Source organism: Gymnoscopelus braueri (genome assembly GCF_963280865.1).
Source record: "Gymnoscopelus braueri genome assembly, chromosome: 4".
Lineage (NCBI taxonomy): Eukaryota > Metazoa > Chordata > Actinopteri > Myctophiformes > Myctophidae > Gymnoscopelus > Gymnoscopelus braueri.
In genome coordinates this window covers 5,612,715-5,627,978 of record NC_137605.1, presented here as the reverse complement: position 1 = coordinate 5,627,978, position 15,264 = coordinate 5,612,715, and the positions used below count along the sequence as shown (strand labels likewise).

General features: G+C 40.3%; 2 protein-coding genes across 2 annotated transcripts in view; one reads left to right on the top strand and one right to left on the bottom strand.

Annotated features, from left to right (window-relative positions):
• The window catches only part of adam22 (ADAM metallopeptidase domain 22), a gene marked incomplete at its 5' end in the record, with an annotated part of 151,043 nt that extends 143,492 nt beyond the window's left edge, over positions 1–7,551 (top strand). The window contains 3 exons of the mRNA XM_080427209.1: positions 545–611; positions 5,883–6,006; positions 7,329–7,551. Coding sequence (XP_080283335.1) covers positions 545–611; positions 5,883–6,006; positions 7,329–7,349 — 212 coding nt within the window. The 3' untranslated portion in view covers positions 7,350–7,551. The remainder of the gene's footprint in view (positions 1–544; positions 612–5,882; positions 6,007–7,328) is intronic.
• Positions 1–15,264, bottom strand: part of hs1bp3 (HCLS1 binding protein 3) — a 259,964-nt gene that overhangs the window by 76,498 nt on the left and 168,202 nt on the right. The window lies entirely within an intron of this gene.

Genomic DNA, 15,264 nt, shown 5'->3' with positions numbered 1-15,264 from the left:
AGTCTGAGCTATTTACAATACTTTATCCAGTCTCTCTTATTGGTATCCAAGGCTTAACGTTCTCAGACACTAGCCATGGAAATATTTCTCAGTTTATCTATTACCCACACAACTGTTTCGTTTGGCTTTGTTCTCAGACTGCACATCTAGTTCCTTACCTTTAACTATACATAGTTTTACTTACCTGTAACTGCACCTATAGTTATCTTATCTGTAACTGCACACCTAACTACTGTAGCTATAAATTGCTAAATATTAAACAGGGAGGGCCGTCATAGATATCTTGTTTTGTTTTGTTTTTGTCCATGGCTCCAGTTTTCTTCAGAGGCTGACTTGACACAGGCTCATCCTTTTAAGTTAATAAGGGTGACTATGGTTAACTGCAGATGAATGGCCATTTGCAGTGAAGTCATAACAATATTAATTAGAAATCTGAACAATATTCTAATATTTTGTTTCCTGTTATCTCTTTTAGTTTTGCTATCTCCTACCATCCGTCTTTCTTATCTCTAACATGACTTGTTTTTGTTCGGTGTCCTTGTAGGCAACGTGAGTGGACACCGTAAGAAGCTGAAAGGGAAGAAGTTCCGGGCTCGCTCCAACTCTACAGAGTAAGTGTCCTGTGATGATGTCATGTCAGGGTGTGATGTCATATCCTCCCCATGTTGTAGATGTTTGGATGCTGGTTTGGAGGACAGCCTGCCGTGAACTACTCCCATCAGCTTCTATCGATAGCATCCTTGATATGCGTTTGAAAGTCAATCATTGGTTTATAGGGGACAATCAAGAGATTGAATTACTGATCATTTCTTTGTCCAGATTACGTACCACCCAATCAATCAACCAACAAACAAAAACAAAGCAAAAGAATGCCTAGAATGCCACAATCTCTAATTCCACACCAGTTACTTTTCTCACAAGAGGTAAAGATGTTCCAGACAAACTGTACAGGGCCGTTCACTAGAAGCACAATAACTATAACGATAATTAAGTAAACTTCCACACTGTGAACAATAACGTTCAGTAAACAGAGGCACAGAACAGCTGTGTCAGAGCCCACACGGAGGGGGCGAGAGACAGAGAGATCTCTGTGGTGCAGAAAGACACATGAAATATTATGGATGATCTGACTCTGATTATTAATTATAAGGAGGTGAGATGTAGCCGACCTGAGGTAACGCCGGCTAACCCACCAGCTTGCGTAAGCTTCATAATCATCTCCTCATCTCTGTTAATATGAAAATATTTTCATAAACAATATACAACTGTTGTACGTTAGTTATAATGTACTCTGCCATCCACTTCAACTAGAAGAACGATTTTTCAAACAACATTTATAGTTATCGTGCTTGGTGTCAACGGCAGTTATTCTGTGTATCCATGGCCTACTATGTTTCAACAGTATGTACAGCCATTAAGCTACTGTATACAGTGTACACCAGAAGCAGAATATATTGAATATTAATAATGGTTAGGTACGTGTATACACCTGTGGATTGTGAGAGAATACAGCACAGTGGGTTCTTAAAGGATAAGTCCGTCTTTTTAACAACCTGAGTCCTATTTATCTTAGTTGTTGTCAACATGTTGACTGGTTATAGTAACACATGTGTCACTTGTTGTGTCATTCATTGTAGTCCAGATGACGTTTTGGAAGTATTCTAACATGTACTCTCAACACAATAACACTAATTTGCCCCATTGTTCTCCATTCTAACCGAGGCAGCCTACCATTCTGCACACCAGTATTACTGAAGTTATGTCTGATAATTATTCAATTATGGCTCAAATACATGTTCAAAAATGCTGTATGAGAATTATTGTTTAAAAATAAGGGTTTTCATATGGCAGTGTACATATTGTTTAGCTGCACTGGGCGTTGCTTCTGCTCTTTATCATAATAACTAAATAAATTAGGACTCAGGTTGAGAATCAAATGGACTTCTGTTGTGTGTTGGTCTGTGAAGCAGACAGTCTGCGATGCACAGCATGACAGGAGCTCAGTAACAACAATACGTTCATCTACCTGAGGATGGCATGTCCTCTCATACACAATGTGCAACTGAACCCACATAACAACAATAACAACAACAACAATAATGGTCTCCATGATGCTGCTGTTGTTGTTATTGTAGTAGTAATTGTTGTTGTTATTGCAGTTGGTGTTTTGGGTCTCATCCACCATCTTGTCTTGCATCTTGGGTGACGTTTTCTTCAGAATGTCTTTGTCCGCTCTCCTCTGCTCTGCTCTCCTAAAAAATATCTCCTCTTCTTCCACCTCCTTGACTCATTTTGTTTTTTCATTTCTTTTCCTTCATTCCTTCTCTCTCCTCCTTCCTTTCTTTGTCTTGTGTCCATCGCCCCCTCCCTCCCTCCCTCCCCTTCCCCCCCTCCTCCCACAGGTATTTAACCCCTCGCATCCAAACTGAGTGTTATGATGTAACTAAATGGGTAGAAGATGTGAATAGAAACACTCAAGGACCTTACCTTAGGTACTACGACCTCAGACCACGTCTCCCACTACTTTCTAAACGTTGACAGCTTTGATATGGTTCATGTTTTGGTTAAAAGTATCCCTGGCTAATAAGCCAAACATGCCTTAATACATTATAATTTCCCTCTATAACTAAAATATATTTTTTAAAACACCTTAAATATTTTATTTATTTTAGAAAAGGTTCGTCTTTTACTCAATAGGGGCAATGCCCGTCGCAAGTTCATGATGTCATTTGTCCATGTGTGGTCTATCCCTATGGAATTTATGGAATGAGTGTGCAAAAAAACATCAATTTGATGCTCATATTAACCTTAGAAAGTATTAAGTTGTTTTTTATTTTCACACGCATTCCATAAATTCCATACGGCTAAACCACACATGGGCGAATGACATCATCAACTTGCGACTGGCATTGCCCCTATTGAGTGAAAGATGAACTGTTTCTAAAATAAATTAATATTTAAGGTGTTTTTAATTTGACGTTTTAGTTGTAGAGGACAATTATAATGTATTAAGGCATATTTGGCTTATTAGCCATTAGCCTTTTAAAGGTTAAAGTACGAAGGAGCTGCTATTTCCTCTGATGGCTTCTTGTTCCCTTTTAACCACCAAGCAAGAAGCTCTTTATGTTCTATGTTCTATATTTCTCCATGTATCTGTTCTTCGTACTCGTTATCAGAGGAAATGTTTTCTCTGTAGAAACAAGAACACTAGTCAGTGCTTTAATACGAAAATGTTATTATGACAACTTAATGATGTAGTAGTTTCCTTATCTCCCCTTTGACTCTATCACCCTGTCTCTTCTCACTGCATGTTGAGTGTTGTGTACTTGTGTTGTGTACTTGTGTTGTGTCTTATACTAATCTAATTGAAGTTGTCTTATTGTGTGTTGTCCTACAGTCACAGAGAGCAGTAACTGCTTTTATTTTTCTAACACATTATCTGTTAAACAAAGGCAAATCCGCAGAAATAACTTAAAATAACCCAAAAACCTATTTTCTATCAATTACACGCCCAATTTATTTAGTTTTTGTCGCATTCCTGAGCCAATATTTTGATGACCGACGGAGTCTCTGGAACCAATGACCCGGTCATCAAATTATTGGCTTAGTAATGCGACAAAAACTAAAAAATCTCCATGAATTCAAGGCTTCATGGGGTGCGTAATTGGGTCATTTTTTGGGTGAACTACTCCTTTAATAATTCATCGATAAAGTACTCAGTACCTAACCCAGTAGTAATAATCTCAAAGGAATTAACAAAACAAAATGTAGATACAGTACAGTATACATTTCATCCTATCAGCAATTCATGTTAGATTTAATATTTGTTGTAAAAACACCAATTTATATACAACATAGCTAATGAGTTATGTATAGTATGGTGGTTAGTAATTCAAGGACATTAATGTTCAAAACAGCTAAGTGGGCTCATTAGATCTGTAGAACCTGAACCAATGTCAGTTCATCAGCAGATACCTGAGTCTCACACTCTGTAGACACCAGTCCCCTCTCCCTAGAACACTGCTTCTCACTAAGATCAGCATTTTACACAGGGAATCTGGATGATAAATGATACATATTCTAGTTCATAAAAATAGATATTTGTCTGTGATCCTGTAACCAATTGTGGTTATAGGATAGATCATTTTGGTTGTGGTTGAGAAGCATTGTGCTAGACTGTGACAACTGAATCTAGGTTTAGTTGTCACTAAACAACTTTGATTGTTCAACCATTCCACAACCATCGTACAAGTCCCACTTATGACTGCACTCTCACTAAACTATACTGCTGCATTCATGTTCCATCCCCAAATGACCATACTGGTGGTCTGACATGTTTAGCCCATTGACACAATGAACTATTGTGTCTTTATTTTTGTCAAAGTTATATTCCTGTTGTTGTGCATTAGTGTAATGCATTCTAAAAGGCAGATTGATTTGAAATTTCTTGCCAAAAATAGTTTAAGAGAAGATTGATTTAGTAATGAAATTCAGAAGTCCATGATTAATGAACCATGCAAAGATGTTTCGCCACTTTTGACTCAAATATTCAAGATCGGCAACATTTCAGTAACTGTCGTAAATTGTAAAAAAATAACTTGCATTGACAGCAGTATAGTCGTAGTATTGTGTTCAGTACTGATGCAGGATCAATTAGGGTCAACTTTGACCGTGGTTCCATGTGTGCCGTGTGTTTGAATACTGTAGGAGTTTACACTTTCAGTTACTCAACTTTGGTCTGGCCTGCTGTTCCACTCCATATTACCCAAGCCCCCAGAGTTGCTGAGAAACATTGAAGCTGCCACCCCAGTGGCCAAAGCTGGAACTGCAGGCGGGGAGAAATACATGCACGCGCAAAACATACTGAGAGATATTTATATTTATACATATAAATATGTAAACATATTATACATACATACATATGCATTTACATATAAATATGCATCTCGAGTGTATTTAATAAATATCTCGCGTTCAATCCTTGACACACGGGCTGCCGTAGAACGCAAAAAGGACACTAGTGCGCATGCTCATAACTCTACGGGGGGTCAAAATCGAACCAATAATTCTACTTCCGGCAGGTTTCCGGGTGCTTCAAAACGCCACTGAGCACATTCATTGAAATGATAGCTGGGGGTGGGGCAATCCGCCCTCTAGTTATATTATACCTCTATGATATTACCCAGCATTCTCCTCACTGCTAAATCCGTTGCTCACCGCTTGACACTTCCTGTTCAGCACTTTGCCACAGGCTTGAGCTCAAACCATCCCACTTCACGCGACAACATCTGAATGACACAACATCATGCCATGTCTTCATTTTCCCATAGCAGCTTGTATCTCTATCCGTTCTCCCTCCATCTCTGGGTGTGGCGTGCCGTGACAATGAAAACGCGTTGCTGTCACAGGTCGCTGATGTCAGCGTGAACGATGTGAACGATTGGCCAAACCAGTGCTGAGTACTTTTACTGAGTACATTTGCTGAGTACTTCCTGTTGTAACGGAGGTTGCTGATAAAAGCTGTGCTCTGCTCTGAACATCAGGCACAAAAAAAAACAATGATAAAGACAACTCTTTGCTTCATTAATGCTTCTTCTCCGCTTCATTTTTGTTCAGTTACCATACAGTCTTTTAAGAGCAACCTCTTTCTTTCAAGGGAAAGCTACAACTCGAAATCTGACGTGAAAGGAGGATGTTGGCCAAACTCATAGATTGATTAAAAAGCTTAGCCTAAAATCAACCCCAATCCACAACCAAAATCTATAAATTAACTTTTATATTAAACTATGTCTTTGGGCGACTGAATCCTACACACGTCTCACTCCAGAGAAAAGGTCATGCCTGAATGATGTCACTTCCTGTCCCCCTTGCTTCCCGTACAGGACTCTGTCCCCGGCCAAGTCTCCTACGTCCTCTACAGGGTCCATCGCATCCAGTCGGCGCTATCCCTACCCCATGCCCCCCCTGCCTGACGACCAGAGGAAGGCCAACAGGCAGAGTGCCAGAGTGAGTAGACCAGTGGTTTTCATGTCAAGGACCCCCACAAATGATAATGTATTTGGCCGTGGATATGACTCCCCAGAAGCAAAGATTTGTGTTATAAATGTTAAAAAAGATTTGCACAAGTTTTCACGATTTTTCCAAAATAGCAGATCTACAAGCTCATAGCGCGGCACTCGGTGCCGTGCTATGAGCTTGTACAGTATATCTGCTATTTTTCAATAGCCAAACTATAAAATATGGTTAAAGTGGTTCAAATGATTGTGACACTATAACTAATTTAGCTGTGGACCCCCTGGTACCCCTCCAAGGACCGCTGGGGGTCCCCGGACCCCACTTTGAGAACCAATGGAGTAGAAATTAAAAATGAATAAATAACTGTTACAGTTAGAGTTTCAGAGGAACAGACCTGTAAGGGTCCATTTGGAGCCCCCTCAAGGAACACCTAGGGTTTGACAACCACTGTCCTAGATTATTTTTGAATTACACACTGGTATCGGATCAGTACTCGGTATCGACCGATATGCAAGTTATGGGTATCACGAAGGAAAAACTGGTATCGGTACATCTCTATTAACACATTGACTGCCAGAGTTTATTCATAATGTACTCACCCCTGTGCCAGCGATTTGCGTGTTTTTTTATTTTATTTTGTAATTTTTCATTCAAATAAATTGTCTGACGGCGGTTTTAACCAGCAGAGAGCAGCAAATAGACACCTTGATCACCTCGCTGACTCGCTCCCCCCCCCCCCCCCCCCCCCAAACAGGCTCAAACAGTGCATACGTCATAAACCGGATGTGACGTTTTCGCAGATTGCCGATCGGTCTAAAGTACGATGAGATACACGACGACGATGACTGTCCGTCACCCAGACTATAGAAAATAGAAGTGGAGCTCTCGGTTCGTTTTTTATACCGTGTGAAAAAACGTGTTTTTCCCTATTCTGGCCGAAAATGACCGGGGAAAAAAAATGAGAACCGGAAACGGAATCTGCGTCATGAAACGCAGATTCCGTAGTAAGTGGAAAACGAAACCTATGATGGAAAATAAACAGAACAGCGCGATCACAGATTAAACAATGAAAATTCCAAAGAACGAGTTAACTCGTTCTTCAGAATTGCAGCACGCAAGCGATGGATTTGAAAAACGAATTAACTCGATCTAGGCAATCAATGTGTTAAAAAGGCAGCACAAAAAATCTGGGCATTAGAAAAAGGGTGAAGTAATTTTTTGTCCAGCATCAATAAAAAGTTGTTTTGTAATTAAATCTATTCCCGGCAATATGACTATTGTAGGCTGATGTGTTTGTGTTTGTTCTCTTGCAGCTGTGGGAAACGTCAATATAAACCCTGTTCTCTGCTGCCCTCTGCTGCCCAAAGCTACTTAAGAACTCCACCTTTCTCTCCTTTTCTATCAATGGAAATAACACACACACACACGTGAAGCAAAATTGACACTAAAATGACAACAACAACAACAACAACGAGAGAGGGTGTCCCACTGGAGTGCAAAAGTGGCACCAAAAGAGGCATGTGTGAATGAGTGCAACGGAGGCCTCCAACAAAACCTGCCTTGCTCGACGGCAACAGGAGCGGGCGTCGGTTCTTTCGGGACCCCCTCCGGCACGGAGCTCCCCTGCTCAGAACCCCCCCGGTGACCCCCCCCCACACCCCCGGTGACCCACCCCCCCCTGTGGAGTTCAGACTCCAGCCTGCTCCGGACTGCTCAGGCCTCGCCGATGATGGGACTCAAACCCGCAACCTTTTCCCTTTTCTTTAAATCCTCGTCCACCTTAGTGTTGGCTGCCATCACCTCCCCCCCACACACACACACACACACAGACACACAGACACACAAACACACAGACACACCTTTAGCGTCATCTCCCTTCCAGGATTAAGCTGATTGGAGCTTCTCTACCGTACAGGGGGGGGGGGGGGGGAGCCAGGGACAGACCGTCCAATCGTGTCGTCGTTTTCACTCGGAAACAATGTAATTCCGACCGTTTTTCTGAAGCACGCAAACCACTGTAGAGACGAACACTTTTACTTCCTGTATGCATGAGATCCAACGCTGTTGTATTGAATCCCACCTCCTTATCCCCCTCCCCTCGCCACCAAGACGAGGGCATCGTTCCGGGTGACCTGGATGGACAGTGTGTGTGTGTGTGTGTGTGTGTGTGTGTGTATGGGGGTGGTGATTTTACATCCCAGGCGTAGACGACTCCTCCCCACCTATAGCAGCGATCCCATAGCTATCATGCTCATTATTACCTGATTTATACTTGGTTTCCTTGCCGGTGTCTCACACTGAAAATAGGCAAAATCTACAAGCTCACACCATGGCGCGCTGTGACGCATTGAGAGCTTGCAGATTGCCTATTGTCGGTGCGAGACACCGCACTGCAACCAAGTATAAACCAGCCTTTAGTCTTACTATAGCCTAGTAGAGCTGAGCCCTTAACGTCGGTGTGTAAATATGTACAGGCAAGGACAGCCAATGAGACGTCTTCATGCTCTTTTTGTTTACTACTTTTGAAGAGTTGCTCCTCTCCTCTTCCTCCCTGCTGTGTGGTGTGTGTGTGTGTGTGTGTGTGTGTGTGTGTGTGTGTGTGTGTGTGTGTGTGTGTGTGTGTGTGTGTGTGTGTGTGTGTGTGTGTGTGTGTGTGTGTGTGTGTGTGTGTGTGTGTGTGTGTTGTAGCGTTCTATGTTCCGTCCATTCTCCTCTTCCCTGTGTCTTGTTGTCCTGTGTGATCTGCTGTCGCTCACGCCCACTTCCTCCCGTGGCAGAATGTACGAGCTGTCTCGTTCCGCCCCTCACCTCTCTGCTTTCCTCCTGCGACGACGGGAGAAATGCATGCAGATTCAACTGTGATTGATTGAATGACCGATTGATTAATTGACTGATTGACGTCTAATTTGTACGTCCGTCACACGAACGTGTCTCTCGACGAAAATAGCCGATTTTCAATTGTAAAAAACGCGCGGCGACACGTTCGAACTCGAAAACGTATTTTTGAGAAATAATTATGTTATTTTCAATCAAGCAACATGGTGGTTTGACAAAGTTTAAATTAGATTTAAGAAGTTGATGTTGATTTTTTTGGCACACTGTGTTAATGAAGAATGTTATGGAGTTGACCGTCGATGACGAGAGTGAATTCTCTCCTCTTTTATTTAACTAAGTCAAGTAGGTTTGCCGTCTCCTTCCTCGCCCTCGGTAGAGAGACGGGATAGAAAGAAGTGTTTTTTTTTTGGTGTAGCTATTTAGACGTGAATGATGCCCCCCCCTGTTTCACCTCTTTCTCACCTGGATGATAGATCCAGATGTCTTTTAGTTTGCTCTGACGCTATCTTTGGATGTATTGAGGCCCGCACTGAAAGCTAGACGACTACGCACATGAAGAAGACACTGGCTTTAGCTGAATTTGACACTGAAGTCCCGCCGTGAAGATGCTCGACAACAGTTAACAGCTCTAAACCGCTGTTTCCTGAGAATCTGGGAAGTTGGGATTGAAATGGTTGTTTTTTTCTTTTTTGGCTGTGATGCTACAGACATTTAGCCTGGCAGGTGATGAATCCTTAGTGTACAGTGCTTGCTGTTTTAAGAGCGTTTAGCATGACAGTGAGCCTTCTGTCTGTCCTCTGCTAATGGTGCGTTTCTTTACTGGGGGAATGAGCATGTTAAGCCACGTTATTCCTTTATTGACACCTGCTGCGTTTTTCTGACACACTACACTGACAGCAGACTGAACCGCAAGACGCCTAAAGCCTGGGTTACACTTGGTTGTGTGCCATGTGTCATGCTACGAAAATAGTAGATCTACAAATTTGTGGATCGGCTATGTTCGGGGGCACGACGCCAGCACTCAACTAAGGATAAGTCAGCCTTTAAAGCCAGCTGGTCATGGAATCAATCCACGACGTTGGTTGAAAGATGAGACGAGAATCTATGAATTGATACCGATGCTGTGCATAGACTAATGACAGCGCATGCCAGCATCACAGTTTATGATTACTTTCTTTTTGTTTTGTTTTATTATCTATCTGAGATCCATTCCCCATAACAACTTGATTAAACACTTAAGGCTAATTTATACTTTGTCGCACGGCTGTGTCTTACAACAAAGTATAAATGAAGCCATCTGTAGATACTATTCTGTCTTAAGGCTCTCTCTCTCTCTCTCTCTCTCTCTCTTTATGTGGTTTAGCTGCCTTTTTCGGTTCCTTTCAATGTGGGCCTGTTCGTTTTAAGTTTGTGTATGCACTAAGACTGTATAGATACTAAGATCTTCACAATATTAGATTAATATTGCTACCAGATGACAAGTATCTTTTTTTTTTTACTCTCAAGTACCTTTATAATGTTGTCTTTTTTCTCTCAGTATTATGTACAGCAGTTGTTCAATGGTAATTGAATTAAGTGCATTATTGTAATTGTGCATTGATGGGTGTGGGTGGAGACCTGATTTGAGTTGGTTCTTTTCGTTTTAAAGCACACTTATCTGGGGGTCATTCCGAGGTGTTACTACTTACTCTAGCATGTGAAGATCTGTGTGATGTCTATTGTATACGGCTTGGACACAGCTATGGCGGCATGGAGCATAAATGCGTTATAGAGCTCTGTCCTGGTGAGCTGATGATTTTGCCTTTTTCTCGCTATCAGAGCTTTGGTTTTCATTACTGAGTAAAATTCACACAACGTCCAAGCTGTTGTATGGGAAGTATCGGTGAGTATCGTGTTTCACGATTCTCGAGCAATATTTTAAACATCTCAATACTGTGCGGAAATGAACTGTGGTTCAACATGTCTCCACGTGTCTGTGTCACAGACTGTCCTGTAATAAACTTGGATTGGTTGTTGTTCAGGGTGTGGACAAGACCACAGGTGTCACGATGAGTTTTTTGTGGCTGGTACAAATGTCATTCTTTTCTTTTTTAAACCATATTTTACCTGTGGACCCAAATTCAGAAAATCCTTTAAATGATGTTTACTTAAAGTATCAAGCCATGAAGTGTCCTACTGTCTTGCCTCTTGTCCCAAGTAATTGAAATGTGTTCATGGGTTCAATTGATAAATATTCCCACCCCCCTAAATTTAGCGTAGCCAATAGTTTTTTTTACCCAATTCATTATCCCAATTTAATAGTTCCTCCCAGTGTTTGCCACTGCTGTTGGTCCCTACTGCCTCACCTTCCAGTGAGGAGCCTCCACCAGAAGAATTACCGTTCCGTCCGTTCAACATTCCTCACGGACAGGCGCCACCCCAGCTCGTAGGAGAATGTGCAGTGACAAATATCACCCTCCCCGCAGATGATCGACAAGTCGGTTGCACTGCAGAGGATTAGAACCCTGAGACTCCGTGGTGGTGGACAGGTACTTCACCCCCTGTGCCACCAGAGCGACCTCTTCAATTGATGCATCTGATGTAAAATCAAACCAGCACCAGTGGATGACTCGACAGTTTGTCGACCACATAATGGCACGATCACCAGTTCGATTTCGGCTGGAGACATTGGTTGCACTTCCTCTCTCTCTGCCTTCAGTTTCCTGTCTGAATAAAGCAAACAATGACTAAGATATATGTAAACAATTTAATATACTGTAAGTCATGACCCTTGATTTCAAATGGAATCCCACCCCATAATGCATCTCAACTGCATTCAGTCCCAGCCTTCAGTGGAGCTGATTCTCCAAGATTTCTCCAGATATCCAAGACAGTCTGCATCCATTTGATTTGGATGTAATGTTTCATTTCAAATCAATATCTTCTTGTGAAGGCTTCAGGCCATGCTATAGCATTTCATTTTCACCATGTCACTGATCTGTAGTTAACACTACAAGACACATTTTAATTGAACAGTTAACTGAAATCTCATAAATAGTATTGTACATTGAGTCCAGTCCGGCTGGCTGAGCCACACTGCTGTTAACAGGTCCATATACATCACTCTGGTCCCCAGGCCGTCTCCAGACTGTAGTTTGTGTCTTTTTCTTTTGGATGGATGCTGTACATAGACTGACGATGCAAAAACCCAATGCCCAGATTTATTTTCTCTCTTACTCAATCATTCAGTATTGTAATATATTTAATATAAAATAAAACTTTCATCAAGATGTTGTGTTGTGTCTGTTCATGTGTTGTTCATGCGTACATTTACAGAAGACCAGAAAGTGTCTATAGTGAACCCACTGTTGTTGCCTTGAATCACTAAACCAGAGCACAGTTTTTAAGAATGTTTCTGATAGGATAGTAGAATCAGCTTTATTGTCACATCACAGGTTTACAGAAGTAAAAAAAGTTGGTGAAATTCGTTTTTGTGCATAGTTCCCATCGTATTGTTATTTCCATAGAAAAAAAGGGAGGGGAAGAAGAAGAGGGAGGGGGGGGGGGGGGCAAGTGGGAAAGGAGATCAAACAAGAGGAAAAAAAAGGTGAGTATAAAGGTGCGTGAGCATAGCAATGTATACTGTGCATGATATACTTATTGACGTTAGTTAAGGTGCTAGAAAAAAATACAATAAAAAGACAAAAGTCAGTGCGTTATACATGGGATTAAGGTGCAACATGTCAGTGCATGTCGACCGCATAATCCACACACTGGTACTGTGGTGGAAAGTAACTAAGTACATTTACTTAAGTACTGTACTTAAGTACAATTTTGAGGTATTTGTACTTTACTTGAGTATTTCCAATTTCCAATACTTTTACTTTTACTCCACTACATCTCAGAGGCAAATATTGTACTTTTACTCCACTACAATTATTTGAAAATTTTAGTTACTAGTTACTTTTCAGATATAAATGATGATATAATTAAACACACATTAACCACTTTAACCCTATTTTATACATAGGCTATTTGAAAATAGCCGATCTACAAGCTCACAACGCGTCGCATCGCGACGCGTTGTGAGCTTGTAGATCTGCTATTTTCAAATATTTAGTACTTTTACTTTTGTTACTTTAAGTACATTTTGATGCCAATACTTTTATACTTTTACTCAAGTAAATTTTTAATTCTGGACTTTTACTTGTAACAGAGTATTTTTATATTGCAGTATTGGTACTTTTACTTAAGTAGAGAATTTGAGTACTTTTTCCACCACTGCACTGGTATAATCTGCAAGTAGGTCCATGAGGAAGAGCAAAGAAAAAAAGTCAAGTCACTTACTTGTCCCTGGTATAATCCACAGGTGGGTCCAAGGAAGAGCTAAATCCAAGTCATTTGTCCCTGGTAATCCACAGGTAGGTTCAGGGAAGAGCAAAGGTCCGAGACCAGCCTGACAGCACCGCCGGCTCATGCCTTGTTCAGCAGTCTGACGGCGGCCGGGTGAAAACTGTTCCACAATTTGGTAGTGCTGCTCTTGATACTGTACTGTGATTGTTTCACAGAAAAACTGCAATTCATGATGTGTTGCCGTTGCAGGATATCCTGTCTGTTGTGTTGAATAACTGTCTCAAAATGAGTAAGTCTGAGCATAGATTTGGAACCCCCGCCCAAAACAAAATAATTACAATAAAAAAAACTGAGTAAAACATACCCGAGTGGAGAAACATAACATTCATCTGCTTCCGTACTGCATGACACAAATTAGTTTAGATTAACATTCTATATCATGCTATATGACATGTATAAAAAGCTTATCTGGCCCGGCTGATCTTGATTTTGGATCAACATGGCAAGAGAAAAAGATGAACATAATGACTTAAAGAAGGTTCATAATTGGGGCATGGATGCAGCAGCTTCTGTCACAAAGACTACTTTTCTAAAATCATGTGTTTTATGAACAGCGAGTAAATGTGACATTTCAATATACTGTATGGGAAAGAAATCAATAAATGGGGTCGGAAATTGTGGCTGAAAGCGCACATTCAATGACTCATGCATGCATTATTTTTAACCACTTGAACCCCAGCATCGCTATCCTGGGGGGAACTTTGGCCAAAAAAAAGCAGATCTACAAGTTCTAGATCAGCTATATTTGGTGCAGAGATTCGGTGAAGACAGAAACAAAGAGATCCAATACAGTTGTAACTCAGGTCCGTTTCAGGACGAGAGGGTTTGAGTGATTAAAGACAAACAGAAGAGCAACCCTTCATGTCAGTGTCAGTGCAGGATGTGATCGGACTGTCAGCCAGAACAATACAACTACTCAAGGTTCAGGGTTTCTAAAGGTACATACATATTGGGGGTGGGGAACTGTATTTGTTTCCCAAGCTGATTTTCTTTCATCATGAATTAATGAATGGTTTAACAACTTTACAAAGTGTTTTTATGGTCGAATAGTCTCTAAAGATGTTCCCACATTGATGGTTGAATAACAAAATGGTAAAACTAATGACTGAGAGAACATTACATCACAACTTCATACCCAATAAATCATTATACATTGTATTAGTCCAATAACATAAGAAGGTACAGTACAAGCAAATGATAAAACAGTTGATGTACTGTAATGTAGATTAAACTATGTAGTGTTATGTATACTGTAATGTAGATTAAACTATGTAGTGTTATGTATACTGTAATGTAGATTAAACTATGTACTGCTATGTATACTGTAATGTAGATTAAACTATGTACTGCTATGTATACTGTAATGTAGATTAAACTATGTAGTGTTATGTATACTGTAATTTAGATTAAACTATGTAGTGTTATGTATACTGTAATGTAGATTAAACTATGTAGTGCTATGTATACTGTAATGTAGATTAAACTATGTAGTGTTATGTATACTGTAATGTAGATTAAACTATGTACTGCTATGTATACTGTAATGTAGATTAAACTATGTACTGCTATGTATACTGTAATGTAGATTAAACTATGTAGTGTTATGTATACTGTAATTTAGATTAAACTATGTAGTGTTATGTATACTGTAATGTAGATTAAACTATGTAGTGCTATGTATACTGTAATGTAGATTAAACTATGTAGTGTTATGTATACTGTAATGTAGATTAAACTATGTAGTGTTATGTATACTGTAATGTAGATTAAACTATGTAGTGTTATATAATACTGTAATGTAGATTAAACTATGTAGTGCTATGTATACTGTAATGTAGATTAAACAAACTATGAAGGGTATACTGTTTTGTAGATTAAACAATGAAGGGTGCTCTTATTGAAAAACTGTTAAACAGGATAAGCAACAAAGCAGTCCAGGCACTCCAAAATAAGGAAGTCAACAAGGAAGTAAACAAAAAAACTTTATTTTTTATGGTTAAATCGTTAGCAAATAAATAATGA